This window comes from Chlorocebus sabaeus, chromosome 29 (genome assembly GCF_047675955.1).
Source record: "Chlorocebus sabaeus isolate Y175 chromosome 29, mChlSab1.0.hap1, whole genome shotgun sequence".
Lineage (NCBI taxonomy): Eukaryota > Metazoa > Chordata > Mammalia > Primates > Cercopithecidae > Chlorocebus > Chlorocebus sabaeus.
This window is the reverse complement of record NC_132932.1, coordinates 16,673,730-16,686,497: the sequence shown is the minus strand read 5'-3', so window position 1 is coordinate 16,686,497 and position 12,768 is coordinate 16,673,730. Positions and strand designations below refer to the sequence as shown.

Sequence of the window (12,768 nt, the reverse complement as noted above, 5' to 3'; positions counted from 1 at the left end):
TAGCTGAATAAAGTACAGGGCCTGTGGTCATGCCTAGTGTTGTGAATATGCATTTATTCTCAACTCCCTTGTTTTCTCTGTTCTCTTTGCCCTAACAGTGAAATATTATGAATTTCTTGATGTTTAGGCAAGAGTTTTAGATGAGCACTATGTTTGGGAATATTATTTTTTCGGGGTTTTTTTTTTTGAGACAGTTTCGCTCTTGTTGCCCAGGCTGGAGTGCAATGGCATGATCTCGGCTCACTGTAACCTCCGCCTCCCAGGTTCAAGCATTCTCCTACCTCAGCCTCCTGAGTAGCTGGGATTACAGGGATATGCCACCATACCCGGATAATTTTTGTATTTTTAGTAGAGATGGGGTTTCACCATGTTGGCCAGGCTGGTCTCAAACTCTTGACCTCATGTGATCTGCCCACCTTGGCCTCTCAAAGTGCTAGGATTACAGGCTTGAGCCACCACGCCCTGCCAGGAAATGTTATTATTATCTAGGAAGGGCCCCTGACTGTCTCTGAAAGCTAACTCATATTATTTGAAGATAGTGACAACTGAAAATAATATTTTTCCTTGTTTTCCCAGCTCAACAAAATGCCAAATTGTATGGCTGTTTCCCAAGACTATGTGTTTATTGGAGGAGCCAAAGGATTCGCAATTTATAATCTCTACAATGCTAAACAAATATATGCATGGGAGAAGCTTAAGGTTGATGTCACTTCCATCTGGGCCACAGATTTGGGGAATGAAATACTTATTGCTCCTGTGGATGAAATGGGTATTGTTCTTCATCTTTCCTTTTAGCCTAATTTACAGGTACCTGTAGACTGTTCTCAGTTTAATCTCCTTTCGAGGTATGGGTGGGGCCAGGCATGGAGACTTCTCCCTGGTCATGTAATAGTAACTATACATACAGAACAGGTATGGTACTACCATTCCACATGTGCTAGCCCATTTAATCCTCACGGCAGCCCTAGAGGGTAAGTACAATTTTTTATTCCCGTTCAGAAGAGGCAGCTGACTTATGGAAGTTAAATAACTTACTTGAGGTAACATGGAAAGTCAGGCTTCAAATCAGGCAGTATGGCCCTGGAGTCCACACCCTTCCAGCACTCAGCAGTCCTCTCATACAAACGAGAGCTTGCTCTTTTTCCTTCAGCCTGAGGATGAACCAGGCCTCCATGGGGAGTATGGTATGGAAAACTGTAGACAGTGTCCTAGATAGGTGAGCTGTTACTCTTGGTTGCCCCCCAAAAGCTAGGCTCCCTCTAGCCTGTCCTTATGTTTGGGTGACACAGACTGTTACCTGTGGATATGAGGAGCTTTCCTGCTTTGTGGAGGATGAGAAGGCAGATGTCAGCATTGGAAGTGAGTGAGGTGGCTGTGTCATATTGTGGCAGACAGAGTGGAAAGTGTCTGCTCACTTGGAGATCATCTGTGAAGGCATGCATCTCTCTAGACATCAGGCTCTGCTCAACCAGCACAGGCACACTGAAGAACTTTCTGCAGGGGAGTGACCTGACCAGACTGGCATTTAAGAAGGGCACTCTGGCAGGAGTTTGAAAAAGGCAAAATGAGAGGCAGAAAAACTATTGCAGTCATTGAGGAGAGAAAATTCTAAACAGCGGAACTAAGGCAGGGGCTGTTAAAATGAAAAGGAAGGCCAGGTGCAGTGGCTCATGCCTGTAATCCCAGCATTTTTGGAAGCCTAGGCAGGTGGATCACTTGTGGTCAGGAGTTTGACACCAGCCTGGCCAACATGGTGAAACCCTGTCTCTACTAAAAATACAAAAAAAAAAAAAAAAAAAAAAAATTAGCCAGGCATGGTGGTGGGCGCCTCTAATCCCAGCTACTCGGGAGGCTGAGGCAGGAGAATCACTTGAACTCAGGAGGCGGAGGTTCTAGTGAGCTGAGATCGCACCATTGCACTCCAGCAATGGTGACAAAATGAGACTCTAGCTCCAAAAAAAAAAAAAAAAAGAAACAGTGTACTGTGGTTATGTAAGATGTTAACATTAAGGGAAACAAGACAAGGGATACAAAGAAACTCTACTATTTTTGCAACTTTTTTATAAGTTTAAAATTAGTTCAAAATAAAAAGCTTAAAAAATGAAAGGAATATTTAATGGAGAAACTTAGGGAATGATGGAATATGCATATGGGTCAAGTAGTGGGAAAGTGTGCTGGGGGGCAGTGAAGAAGAATGTCTCCCCCTTTGTGCCTTAGGTAACTGGGTGGATTATGATGCCATTTCTTGATAACAGTTATGGGAAAATAAGATTTCAGGGTTCTGTGAGTTGAAGAATTCCGTTTGAACATGTGCAGACTTGAGGCATCTAGGGATATATCTCTGTGGGAATGTTGATACTCAGAAGGAGTTTGATGTAAAGATAGGATCACACATTTATCACACTATATTATACTAGTTGATTTCAAGTCTGTGTAACCCTCAATATGATGAATCTGAAGGTAGACTGTCTTGGTGTCCCTAGCACATTTGTTAGCATGAATCTGATATCCCATGAATCTGTATTGGGTTGAGTTAGACGTTCACCTACAGTGGGCCAGATGCCTTTACAAGGTTATATTATAGTGTAGAAAGGCAAGTCATAAGTATGTGGGAGGCACCTCAAGAAAGAAGTAAGAAGTCATGATGGGTGATGTTTGTATACTGGAGCCATTAGGTTAAATGGGAATTACACTAACATATTTACTTACTAATTCAACAAAATTAACTGCATGAGGAGCTTGTTGGGATTGAGAGGCAAGACACATCGAACAGTGAGCTATGATCCTTTCCCTCAAAGAATCCATGAATTCTCAAGCGGAATACAGTACATTTGCAGCAAACAGTTGGATAATGGTGTGAAGCAGTAAGGGATGGTATGCTCAGACAGATAGGAGTCAACAAGTGGATGGATGTAGCCCATGTCTTACAGGAGATGTCTGGGAGATGCCGGTGGAGTCGGGGTAGGTGGAGAGGACCCAGGAAGGAAAACAACCTGAACATTTCAAGTGAGGGGTGGAGGAAGACAGGGAGACCAAGAGCAGCATAGGCAGTGGAGGGGCTGGGAAGGAGGTCTAAGAATGAGCGAGCTCATGATGGTAAGTTCACAAAGTCAAATATAAAAAATTCCAGTTCCTCTTCAGCTCAATTGTCTGTCTTACATTCTCACTTATTTTTTCTGTTTCAGGTATCATTAGACTCTTTTATTTTTATAAGGAAGGTCTTTACCTAGTCAAAGCCATCAATGAAGTGGTGAGTTCCTATTCTTTCACCATTAGCTGGGCCAAAAGCTGTAGCAAATTAAGTTTACTTTTAATATGGAAGCAATGATAGCTGGCCTAGATTAGAAAGAAATAGAGACTTCCTTGGCCAGAGAGCCTCCTCCAAAATATCCAATCAAAAGATCCCCCACCATCAAAGGGTACATGCTGAATTCCTTGGATTTAGTTACCCTGTTGTCAAGAAAAGAAAATTAGCAAAGGAACTCCAGATTTTTCTTTTGAGAATCAGACCAACATATCTAATAAGTACTTAAAAGTCCCTAAATGTCCTAGGCTGTTTCACATTCCCCATCCCTTGCCCATGCTGTTCCTTCTGCTTCAAATGCTCTCCTCATCTCCCTGCCTGCCTTTTCTCCCTACCAAAATTTCCCCCATTCTTCAAGACCAGCTCAAATACCTCCTCTAAGATACTTTCCCTTATATACCCAAGAGGAGCTGATCTCTTTCTGCTTTGTGCCACTGACAAAGAGAACACAATTTCTACCACAGTGTTTCCCACACCCTCTACCCTAATTTGTTCATACGACTGCTTCTCCTGAGGGAAGAGGACCTGTCTTATTTACCTTTCTAATCCCCTTTTCCCAGATCATTGCCTACAATACTGTAAGTTTTCAGAAATTATTTTTTAAATCAGTGAATTCCCAAAAGAGAGGGTGTTGCTCAGAGTATGTTTTTTTTTTCTTAAATAGAGACAGAGTCTTGCCATGTTGTTGCCCAGCCTGGTCATGAACTCCTAGCCTCAGGTGATCCTCCTGCCTCAGCCTCCCAAAGTACTGGGATTACAGGTGTGAGTCACAGTAGACTTTTTATTATAATTTGTCTTCTAAGAAGTACTATTGATGGGCACCAAGGCAATTCAGTGGGGGCCAAAAGAAAGTATGTTCAGCAAATAATGCTAAAACACTGGAAAAGCAAATATGGAAAAATGAACTTCAACTCTGCTTCACGCTATACATAAAAATTAATTTGATAGGGATTTTAGATCTAAATGCAAAGGCTAAAAACATTTCTTCTTGAAAAAAAAAACACACACACACACAGAGGAATTTTTTTTTTTTGCCACCTTGGGGCAGGCAGAGATTTCTTAGGACCATGAAAAGCACTAATCATAAAATAAAATATTAATATTGGACTTCATTCCTCACACCATATACAAAAAGTAACTCAAAATGGATCATATACCTATATGTAAAACCTAAAACTATAAAACTTCTAGACTGAAACATATGAAGAAAGTGATCCTGGGTTAGGTAAATATATTTTAGCCACAATACCAAAAGCATGATCCATAAAAGAAAAGGTAAACTGGACTTTATCAAAATTTAAAACTTCTGTAAAAGATATTGTTAACAGAATGAAAATACAACCCATAGACTGGGAGAATTCATTGAAAATGACATATATGATAAGGGACTTGTAACTGGACTGTATAAAGAACTCTCAAAACAAGGAAACGATGTAACTTTTTTTTTAATGGACAAAGGATTTGAAAATAATTCACCAAAGAAGATATATGGAAGGCAAATAAGATGCTCAAGATCATTAGTCATTAGGGAGGTGGAAATTAAAATCACAATGAGATATAATTACACATGTATTAGAATCCTCAAATTAAAAACACTCACCAAAAATAGGTCAGGCACGTTGGTTCATGCCTTTAATCCCAGCACTTTGGGAGGCAGGCAGATGGATCACTTAAGGTCAGGAGTGTGAGACCACCCTGGCCAACATGGTGAAACCCCATCTCTACTAAAAATACAAAACTTAGTTGAGCATGGTGGCAGGCATCTACATCCCAGCTCAGGAGGCTGAGACACGAGAATCATTTGAACCCAGGAGGCAGAGGTTGAAGTGAGCTGAGATTGCGCCACTACACTCCAACCTGGGTGACAGAGCAAGTCTGTTTCAAAACACACAGACACACACACACACACAGACACACACACACACACACAAATAAAAAAAATAATAACAAAAGAAAAAATAAAAATAAAAAAAGGAAAATAAAAAATAAAGAAAAACACTCACCATACCACGTGTTGGCAAAGATATGCAACAATTGGAACTCTTCCTATGCACTGCTGGTGGTAAAGTATAATAATGCAACCACTTTGGCAGTTCCTTCAAAAGTTAAACATGTACTTACCATGTGATCCAGCCATTCCACTCCTAAGTATTTACCCAGGAGAAATGAAAGTGTATGCCCATACCAAGGCTTGTACATGAATGTTCATTGCAGCTTTATTTGTAATAGCCAAAAACCAGAAACCATCCAAATGTCCATCAACAGGTGAATGGATAAGCAATTGTGGTGTATCCATACAGTGGGATATACTATTCAATAAAAGGGAGTGAACTATTAATGCATATAACAACATGTATGAATTTCAAAATAATTATGTTAAGTGAAAGAAGTCAGATAAAAAATACATAACTGTATGGTTCCATTTTTATAAAACTGTAGAAAATGCAAACTAATCTAGTGATGGAAAACAGATCTGTTGTTGCCTGGGGCAATACAACACAGAGGCAGGAAGAAACATTTGGAGGTGATGGATATGTTCACTGTCTTGACTGTGGCGTTGGTTTCAAGAGGTACACATATGTCAAAACTTATCTAATTGTACACTTCAAACATGCTGTTATGTCATGATACCTCTAATAAAGCTGTTAAAAAATTTTAAATTTCTGCTCATCAAAAGATGCTATTAGAGTTCAGTCAGTAGCAGGAGCAGAGAGCAGACCCCAGAGAGCCCTGAACAGCCCCACCTCCACCTGGCCTAGTGACAGTCACACCCTGGAGGAGCTACAGCTGTCGCAGCTGGCCCCAGTCACCATCACCACAACCCTGAGCAAGGAGGCTGAGACCCAGCAGCTGCCAGTCCTCAGCAGTGCCCACATCTGTACCACAAAAAGTGGTTGCTATGGTGGCTAGGACAAGAGGGTCATTGCAGTGAACATTTCGGAAACAATTCAGTGTCAGGAATGGATATGGTTTCATCAACAGAAAGGACATCAAGGAGGTGTATTTGGACAGCAGACAGTCATAGAAGAATAACCCCAGGAAGTGCTTTCCCAGTGTGGTAGATGGAGTTTGAGGTTATTGAAGGGTATGGAGGTCGCAAATGTTACAGGCCCTAATTGCATTCCCATGCAAGGCAGTAGATCTGCAGCAGACTAACCATTATGAATGCTGTCTGCGTCATAGGGCCAGTCCTCCACTCACTCACCAGCTGAATTATCAGAATAGTGAGAGTGGGGAAAGGACCAAGGGTCAGAGAGTATTCCTGAAGGCCAGGCTCAACAGCTGGCCTAGGCATGGGTTTCTAGCTTGTGGCGACCCTGTGGGTACCCACGTTATTGTGGTGCACCACTATTGTGGCTGTGACAACCAGGTGCCCACCGTATTGCAGCCGTCCTTTGCAGGGAGAAGTGATGGAGGTGCTGACAACCAGGGTGCAGGAGAACAAGGTGGACCAGTGACACAATCCTAGACCACAATTCTCCAGGGCCCCTTCTCACCAAAGACAGCTTAGAGAGGTCAGCAATGAAGAGGAGAAGAAAAATCAAGATGAGACACAAGGTCAGCAACTGCAACTTCAGTTACAGACGTAGGTGTCCATGAAATCCTAAACCCCAGTGTGGCAGAGGCAAAAGCAAGGGATCCACCAGCTGAGAATGCCTTGGCTCCTGAGGCTGGGCAAGGTGGGGGTGATTTATTTATTTATTTATTTATTTATTTATTTTTTTGCCTGTTAACCAGATAACCAGAACTAATTACATTATCAGTGCAGCATCTGGTTTTTAAAAAGCCAACTACAAACTGCTAATAAAGGCCTTAAATAATAATAATAATAATAATAAATAAAGTAAGAAAATATAAAAACAAGCCACAGACTGGGAGAAAATATCAGTTTTTTATATATATCCTTTATATATATTTCTATATCCTTTAATGTATTTGTATCCAGAATATACAAAGAACTCCAAATCAATAATAAAAAGATCCAATAAAAGATGGCAAAAGACTTAAACTGACATTTACAAAAGGAGACAGGGTTTCGCCCCATTGCCCAGACTGGTCTTGAACTCCTGGACCCGAGCAGTCCTCCCACCTTGACCTCCCGAAGTGCTGAGATTACAGGTGAGGTAGTTTCTTACAAAGTTAAACCTGTGATACATCAAGCCCATTGTTAGAAATTTACCCAAAAGAAATGAAAACATTTGTTCACAAAAAAGTTTGTACAAGATGTTCTTAGCAGCTGTATTTGTAATAAAAAAAAAAAAAAATTAAAAAAAAAAAACCATAATCAAGGCCAGGTACAGTGGCTCATGCCTGTAATTCCAGTACTTTGGAAGGCTGAGGTGGGCAGATCATGAGGTTAGGAGAACAAGACCATCCTGGCTAACATGGTGAAACCCCGTCCATTTGTATTTTGTAAAAATACAAAAACTTAGCCGGGTGTGGTGGCACACACCTGTAGTCCCAGCTACTTGGGAGGCTAAGACAGGAGAATTGCTTGAACCCGGGAGGCAGAGATTGCAGTGAGCTGAGATTGCACCGCTGCACTCCAGCCTGGACGACAGAGCGAGACTCCATCTCAAAACAAAAACAAAAACAAAAAAACATAATCAGAGAACAAATAATTTGTGGTAGACTAAGTCAATGGAACACTAATCAGCAATAATAAATAATAAACAACTGATGATTAAAAACAACACAGCAGATGAAACTCAGAAACATCAAGTTGAATGACAGAAGCCAGACACAAGAGTACGTTCTAATTATATGAAACTTAAGAACAGGTAAAATTTATCTGTGTTAGTGATGGAAAGCAGAACATTGGTTGCATATGGAAGTGTAATTGGTTCAAATAGGCATAAGGTAACTTTCTAGGATAATGGTAACGTCCTATACCTTGACTGGATATTAGTTACATGGATGTATAAGTTTGTCAAAACTCATCAAGTTATGCATTTAATACCTGTGCCTTTACCTATATTTAAATTTTATCTTTAAATAAACTCTCCTAAGAAAAAAAAATACTGGGAATGTCCCACAACTCATTTTATGAGACCAGCATAACTATGATATTCAAATTATCGGCGACGTTACAAAAAAAGTACTGTTGGTGGATTAAAACACCCAAAAATGTTTAAAATCCATTAATTCATAATCATATATTTTAAATACTTTATTATCACCTTTGGAAGTTGTGAGGGCACAAACTCAGTATTCTGAAAACTGATAAGGGAAAGAATCAAGCTTTTATCCTGACTTTTTCATATGGGCAACCAAATTTCAAGGCAACCAAATAGTTGATGATGCAAAGATCTTCCTTATAGAAGAATTCTAACAAATGCAGAAGGAATGATAGAACTGAGGTATCCTACTCTTGTTCCCTATTACAAAGATTGGTCTAGGCAATAACCACCAATGGCTGATGGGGAAGTTTGTAATAAAGGAGTCAGGATGATATCTGTTCTCAATTGTCAACCTTAACATTACTAAAAGAGAGACAACCAGCTATTATGGGCCTTCTGATATGATGCAGTAGGAAGGACACAGTGCACCTGTGGAGTGTTCTTCCCAAAACATTGAACCTAAACCTAGTCAAAGCTGTAGATCTGATTATCAGTTTACAGGAAATACAGGAACCATGGAGATGCAATCAGTTCAGTTCACAATGTGAAAAATTCCGTAGGGCAAATGACATGGTTTCTTCAACAAATAAATGGCAAACAGAAAAACAAACAAGGGAGCTAATATAAATTAGGAGACTTAGGAGATATATTAGTCTGGGCATGGTGACTCATGCCCCTATATTCCCAGCACTTTCAGAGGCCAACTTGGGAAGATCACTTGCAAGCCAGGAGTTCAAGACCAGCCTGGGCAACAAAGTGAGACTCCATCTCTCCTAAAATTTTTAAAAATTAAAAAAAAAAAGCATAAACATTCACATTGAGCCTCTCTGACCTTATCCACAATTTGAGCAGGTTTCATACTAGGGTTACATTCAGTCTCTACCATAGTCTAGATAGAGCCTTTTGTCCAGCAACTACCAGAGTTTTCAGTGTCATGTAGAATTTATTTCAATTCAGTTGAATAATTGGATGCCAGCATAGGCTTTAGGGTTTGCACACCTGACCAGGAGATCCAATAGTATGCCAGAAGTCACCAGGAGTATTTAAGAGACCAGGAAATAAGTTCAAAAACCTTACATAGAAAAGCGAGTTCTACTTCTTTACATACCATCTTGTCCAATTCCTGTACAAAAATGGGAAGTATGAAGCAGTTTGAAGCATCTTTTCATGTCCCAAGCTTTAAAAGGATCTCTGCTCCTGGGTGCAAACCAAAGAGAGCCCTGAAATACATTCTCTGTTGGCAGGCTATGCCTACTCTATCAACATCTCTTTTGTTTTCAGGATGATACCAGCAAGCAAACTACCTGTATAAAGATGGAGGTCTCTCAAGGAGGGGACTTTGCAGCCTTCCTCCTACAAGGCAAGATTAACCAAAGACTGTTAAGGTTCAGATTTTCAGTCTCTTCCAAATGATTGCTTTTGTCCCTCCAAATCTTTTATTTAGAAATTATTTTCAATTTAAAGAAGAGTTGCAAAGAAATTACAGAGTTCCTTTATGCCCTTCACCCAGCTTCCCTAATATTAATGTTCAACATGGCTACACCACATTTGTCAAAACTAAGCAAATGACATTGGTACAGTACTATTCATTAACTCTTAACTACAGATTTTGTTTTAAATTTCACTAGTTTTTCCACTCGTCTTTTTGGTTTTTTGGGTTTTTTTGCTCCAAAGTTCAATCTAGGATACCATATTATATTTAGTCGTTGTGTCTCCTTAGTCTCCTCCTATCTGGGATGGTTTCTTGGCCTTTCCTCATTTTTCAAGGCCTTAACATTTTTAAAAAGTACCAGTCAGGTATTTGGTAGAATATCCCTCAATTTCAGCTTGTCTGATATTTTTCTCATGATTCAACTGGGGTTAAGGATTTGGGGGACGATACAACAGAGGTGACATGCTTTTCTCATTGCATCATATCAAGGGATACATTATAGCAGCGTTACTCACTACTTCTGATATTAACCTTGATCACTTGAAGTGGTGTCCGCCAGATTTCTCCACTGTAGAGCTACTGTTTTTCCCTCCATATCCTCTGTAAGGAGCAAGTCACTAGGTCCAGACCACACTCAAGGGGAAATGATAGAAATACCACCTCCTGGCCGGGCAAGGAGCACTTTGGGAGGCCAACGCGGGCGGATCACAAGGTCAGGAGTTCGAGACCAGCCTGACCAACATGGTGAAACCCCGTCTCTACTTAAAAAAAATAATAATACAAAAATTAGCCAGGCGTGGTGGTGCACACCTGTAATCTCAGCTACTCAGGGAGCTGAGACAAGAGAATCGCTTGAACCTGGGAGGCGGAGGTTGCAGTGAGCCAAGATTGTGCCATTGCACTCCAGCCTGTGTGACAGAGCAAGACTCCATCTCAAAAAAAGAAAAGAAGTACCACCTCCTGGACCGGATGTGGTGGCTCACGCTTATAATCTCAGCACTTTGGGTGACCGAGGCAGGCGGATCACCTGAGGTCAGGAGTTCAACACCAACCTGGCCAACATGGTGAAGCCCCATCTCTACTAAAAATACAACAATGAGCTGGAGGTGGTGGTGGGCACCTGTAATCCCAGCTACTGGGGAGGCTGAGACAGAAGAACCGCTTGAACCTGGGAGGCGGAGGTTGCAGTGAGCTGAGATTGTGCCCCTGCACTCCAGCCTGGGCAACAAAGAGTGAAATTCCATCTGGAAAAAAAAAAAAAAAAAAAGTATCACCTCCTGGAGGTAAGAGAATCAAAGAATTTTTGGACATGTGTTAAAACCACCACAGTAGTTAATAAACACTTGAGGGAGATACTTTGAGATGATGCTGATGTGCTGTTACTCTTTAATGTTTTACCCACCAATCTTAGCACTCATCATTGGATCTTGCCTGCTGCAGTTATCACTGGGATAATAGAACATATTTTATACAAATGCTTGTTGCCTTGATTTTTAACCTTTAAATATTTAGATATATGGTATATGGGCCTCTATTTTATACTCTTGTCCAAGCCCCTTCCAATGTCAGGTATTTAAGGAAGATATGCATTTTATTTATTTATTTATTTATTATTATTATTATTAATTATTATTATTATTATTATTTTGAGAAGGAGTCTTGCTCTGTCACCCAGGCTGGAGTGCAGTGGCATGATCTCAGCTCACTGCAACCTCTGCCTCCCAGGTTCAAGCGATTCTCCTGCCTCATCCTGCGAAGCAGCTGAGATTACAGGTGCCTGCCAGCACGCCTGGCTTATTTTTATATTTTTAGTAGAGACAGGGTTTCACCATGTCGGCCAGGCTGGTCTCGAACTCCTGACCTGAGGTCATCTGCCCGCCTCGGCCTTCGAATGCTAGGATTACAGACATGAGCCACCAGGCTTGGCCAAGGATATGCATTTTATAATGCTTTATGTATTAAAGGAAACTTTTGCACCATCTGTACTGGTTTCCTGAGGCTGTCATAACAAAGTACCACAAACTGGGCAGCTTAAAACAATAGATATTTATTCCCTCAGAGTCCTGGAGGCCAGAAGTCTGAAATTAAGGTGACCAGAAGATTACTTTTTAAGAAAAAATTTAGCCAGGATCCCATACCGTGGGAGAACAAACTTTCCCAGGTGAACATCTCCTCAAATATTGGTCAGAAGAATTCTTTAGGTACATCTTTCCCAATTCTAACCCTTCCTCAGACACACTCCTCTGAGTTACTGATTCTGTATGTGCTGCCTTCCTCCCCAGACAGGTAAAACTAAAGGCAAAATGTCAGTGGGTGTGATCGCTTCAGCAGCACATATACTAAAGCTGGAATGATACAGAGATGATTAGCATGGCCCCTCTGCAAGGATGACACACAAATTCATGAAGCATTTCTTTTTTTTTTTTTTTTTTTTTTGAGACAGAGTTTCACTCTGTTGCCCAGGCTGGAGTGCAGTGGCCTGATCTCGGCTCACTGCAACCTCTACCCACTGGGTTCAAGCAATTCTCCTGCCTCAGCCTTCTGAGTAGCTGGGATTACAGGTGCACACATCACCACGCCTGGCTAATTTTTGTATTTTTAGTAGAAATGGGGTTTCACCATGTTGGCCAGGCTGATCTCGAACTCCTGACTGCAGGTGATCTGCCCACCTCGGCCCCCCAAAGAGCTGAGATTACAGGCATGAGCCACCATGCCCGGCCCCATATTTTTTTTTAATGTCAATGGAATTTACCATTTGCAACATAGAAAACGTGGGGGCTAGGCAGGGCAATTTGGTTAAAACATCATGTTGCATGAGTGCTGTTAGTGTGAGAAGCCCCTGTTTCCCTTAGATAGGTGATGGTGGGTTGAGGGGATAACTCTCCATGGGAAAGTTATGTGGGGCACGAGGA

The 12,768-nt window shown here is 41.1% G+C and overlaps 1 protein-coding gene and 1 non-coding gene across 2 annotated transcripts in view; both read left to right on the top strand.

The window, feature by feature from the left end:
* WDR93 (WD repeat domain 93) overlaps positions 1 to 12,768 on the top strand; it is a 50,957-nt gene that overhangs the window by 10,529 nt on the left and 27,660 nt on the right. Inside the window, exons 4-6 of the mRNA XM_007990363.3 lie at positions 577 to 769; positions 3,186 to 3,250; positions 9,706 to 9,784. Of these exons, the coding sequence (XP_007988554.3) occupies positions 577 to 769; positions 3,186 to 3,250; positions 9,706 to 9,784 (337 nt within the window). The remainder of the gene's footprint in view (positions 1 to 576; positions 770 to 3,185; positions 3,251 to 9,705; positions 9,785 to 12,768) is intronic.
* Positions 12,172 to 12,278, top strand: LOC119620402 (U6 spliceosomal RNA). Its single transcript, XR_005236930.2, has one exon. It is a non-coding gene; the product is annotated as a U6 spliceosomal RNA (small nuclear RNA).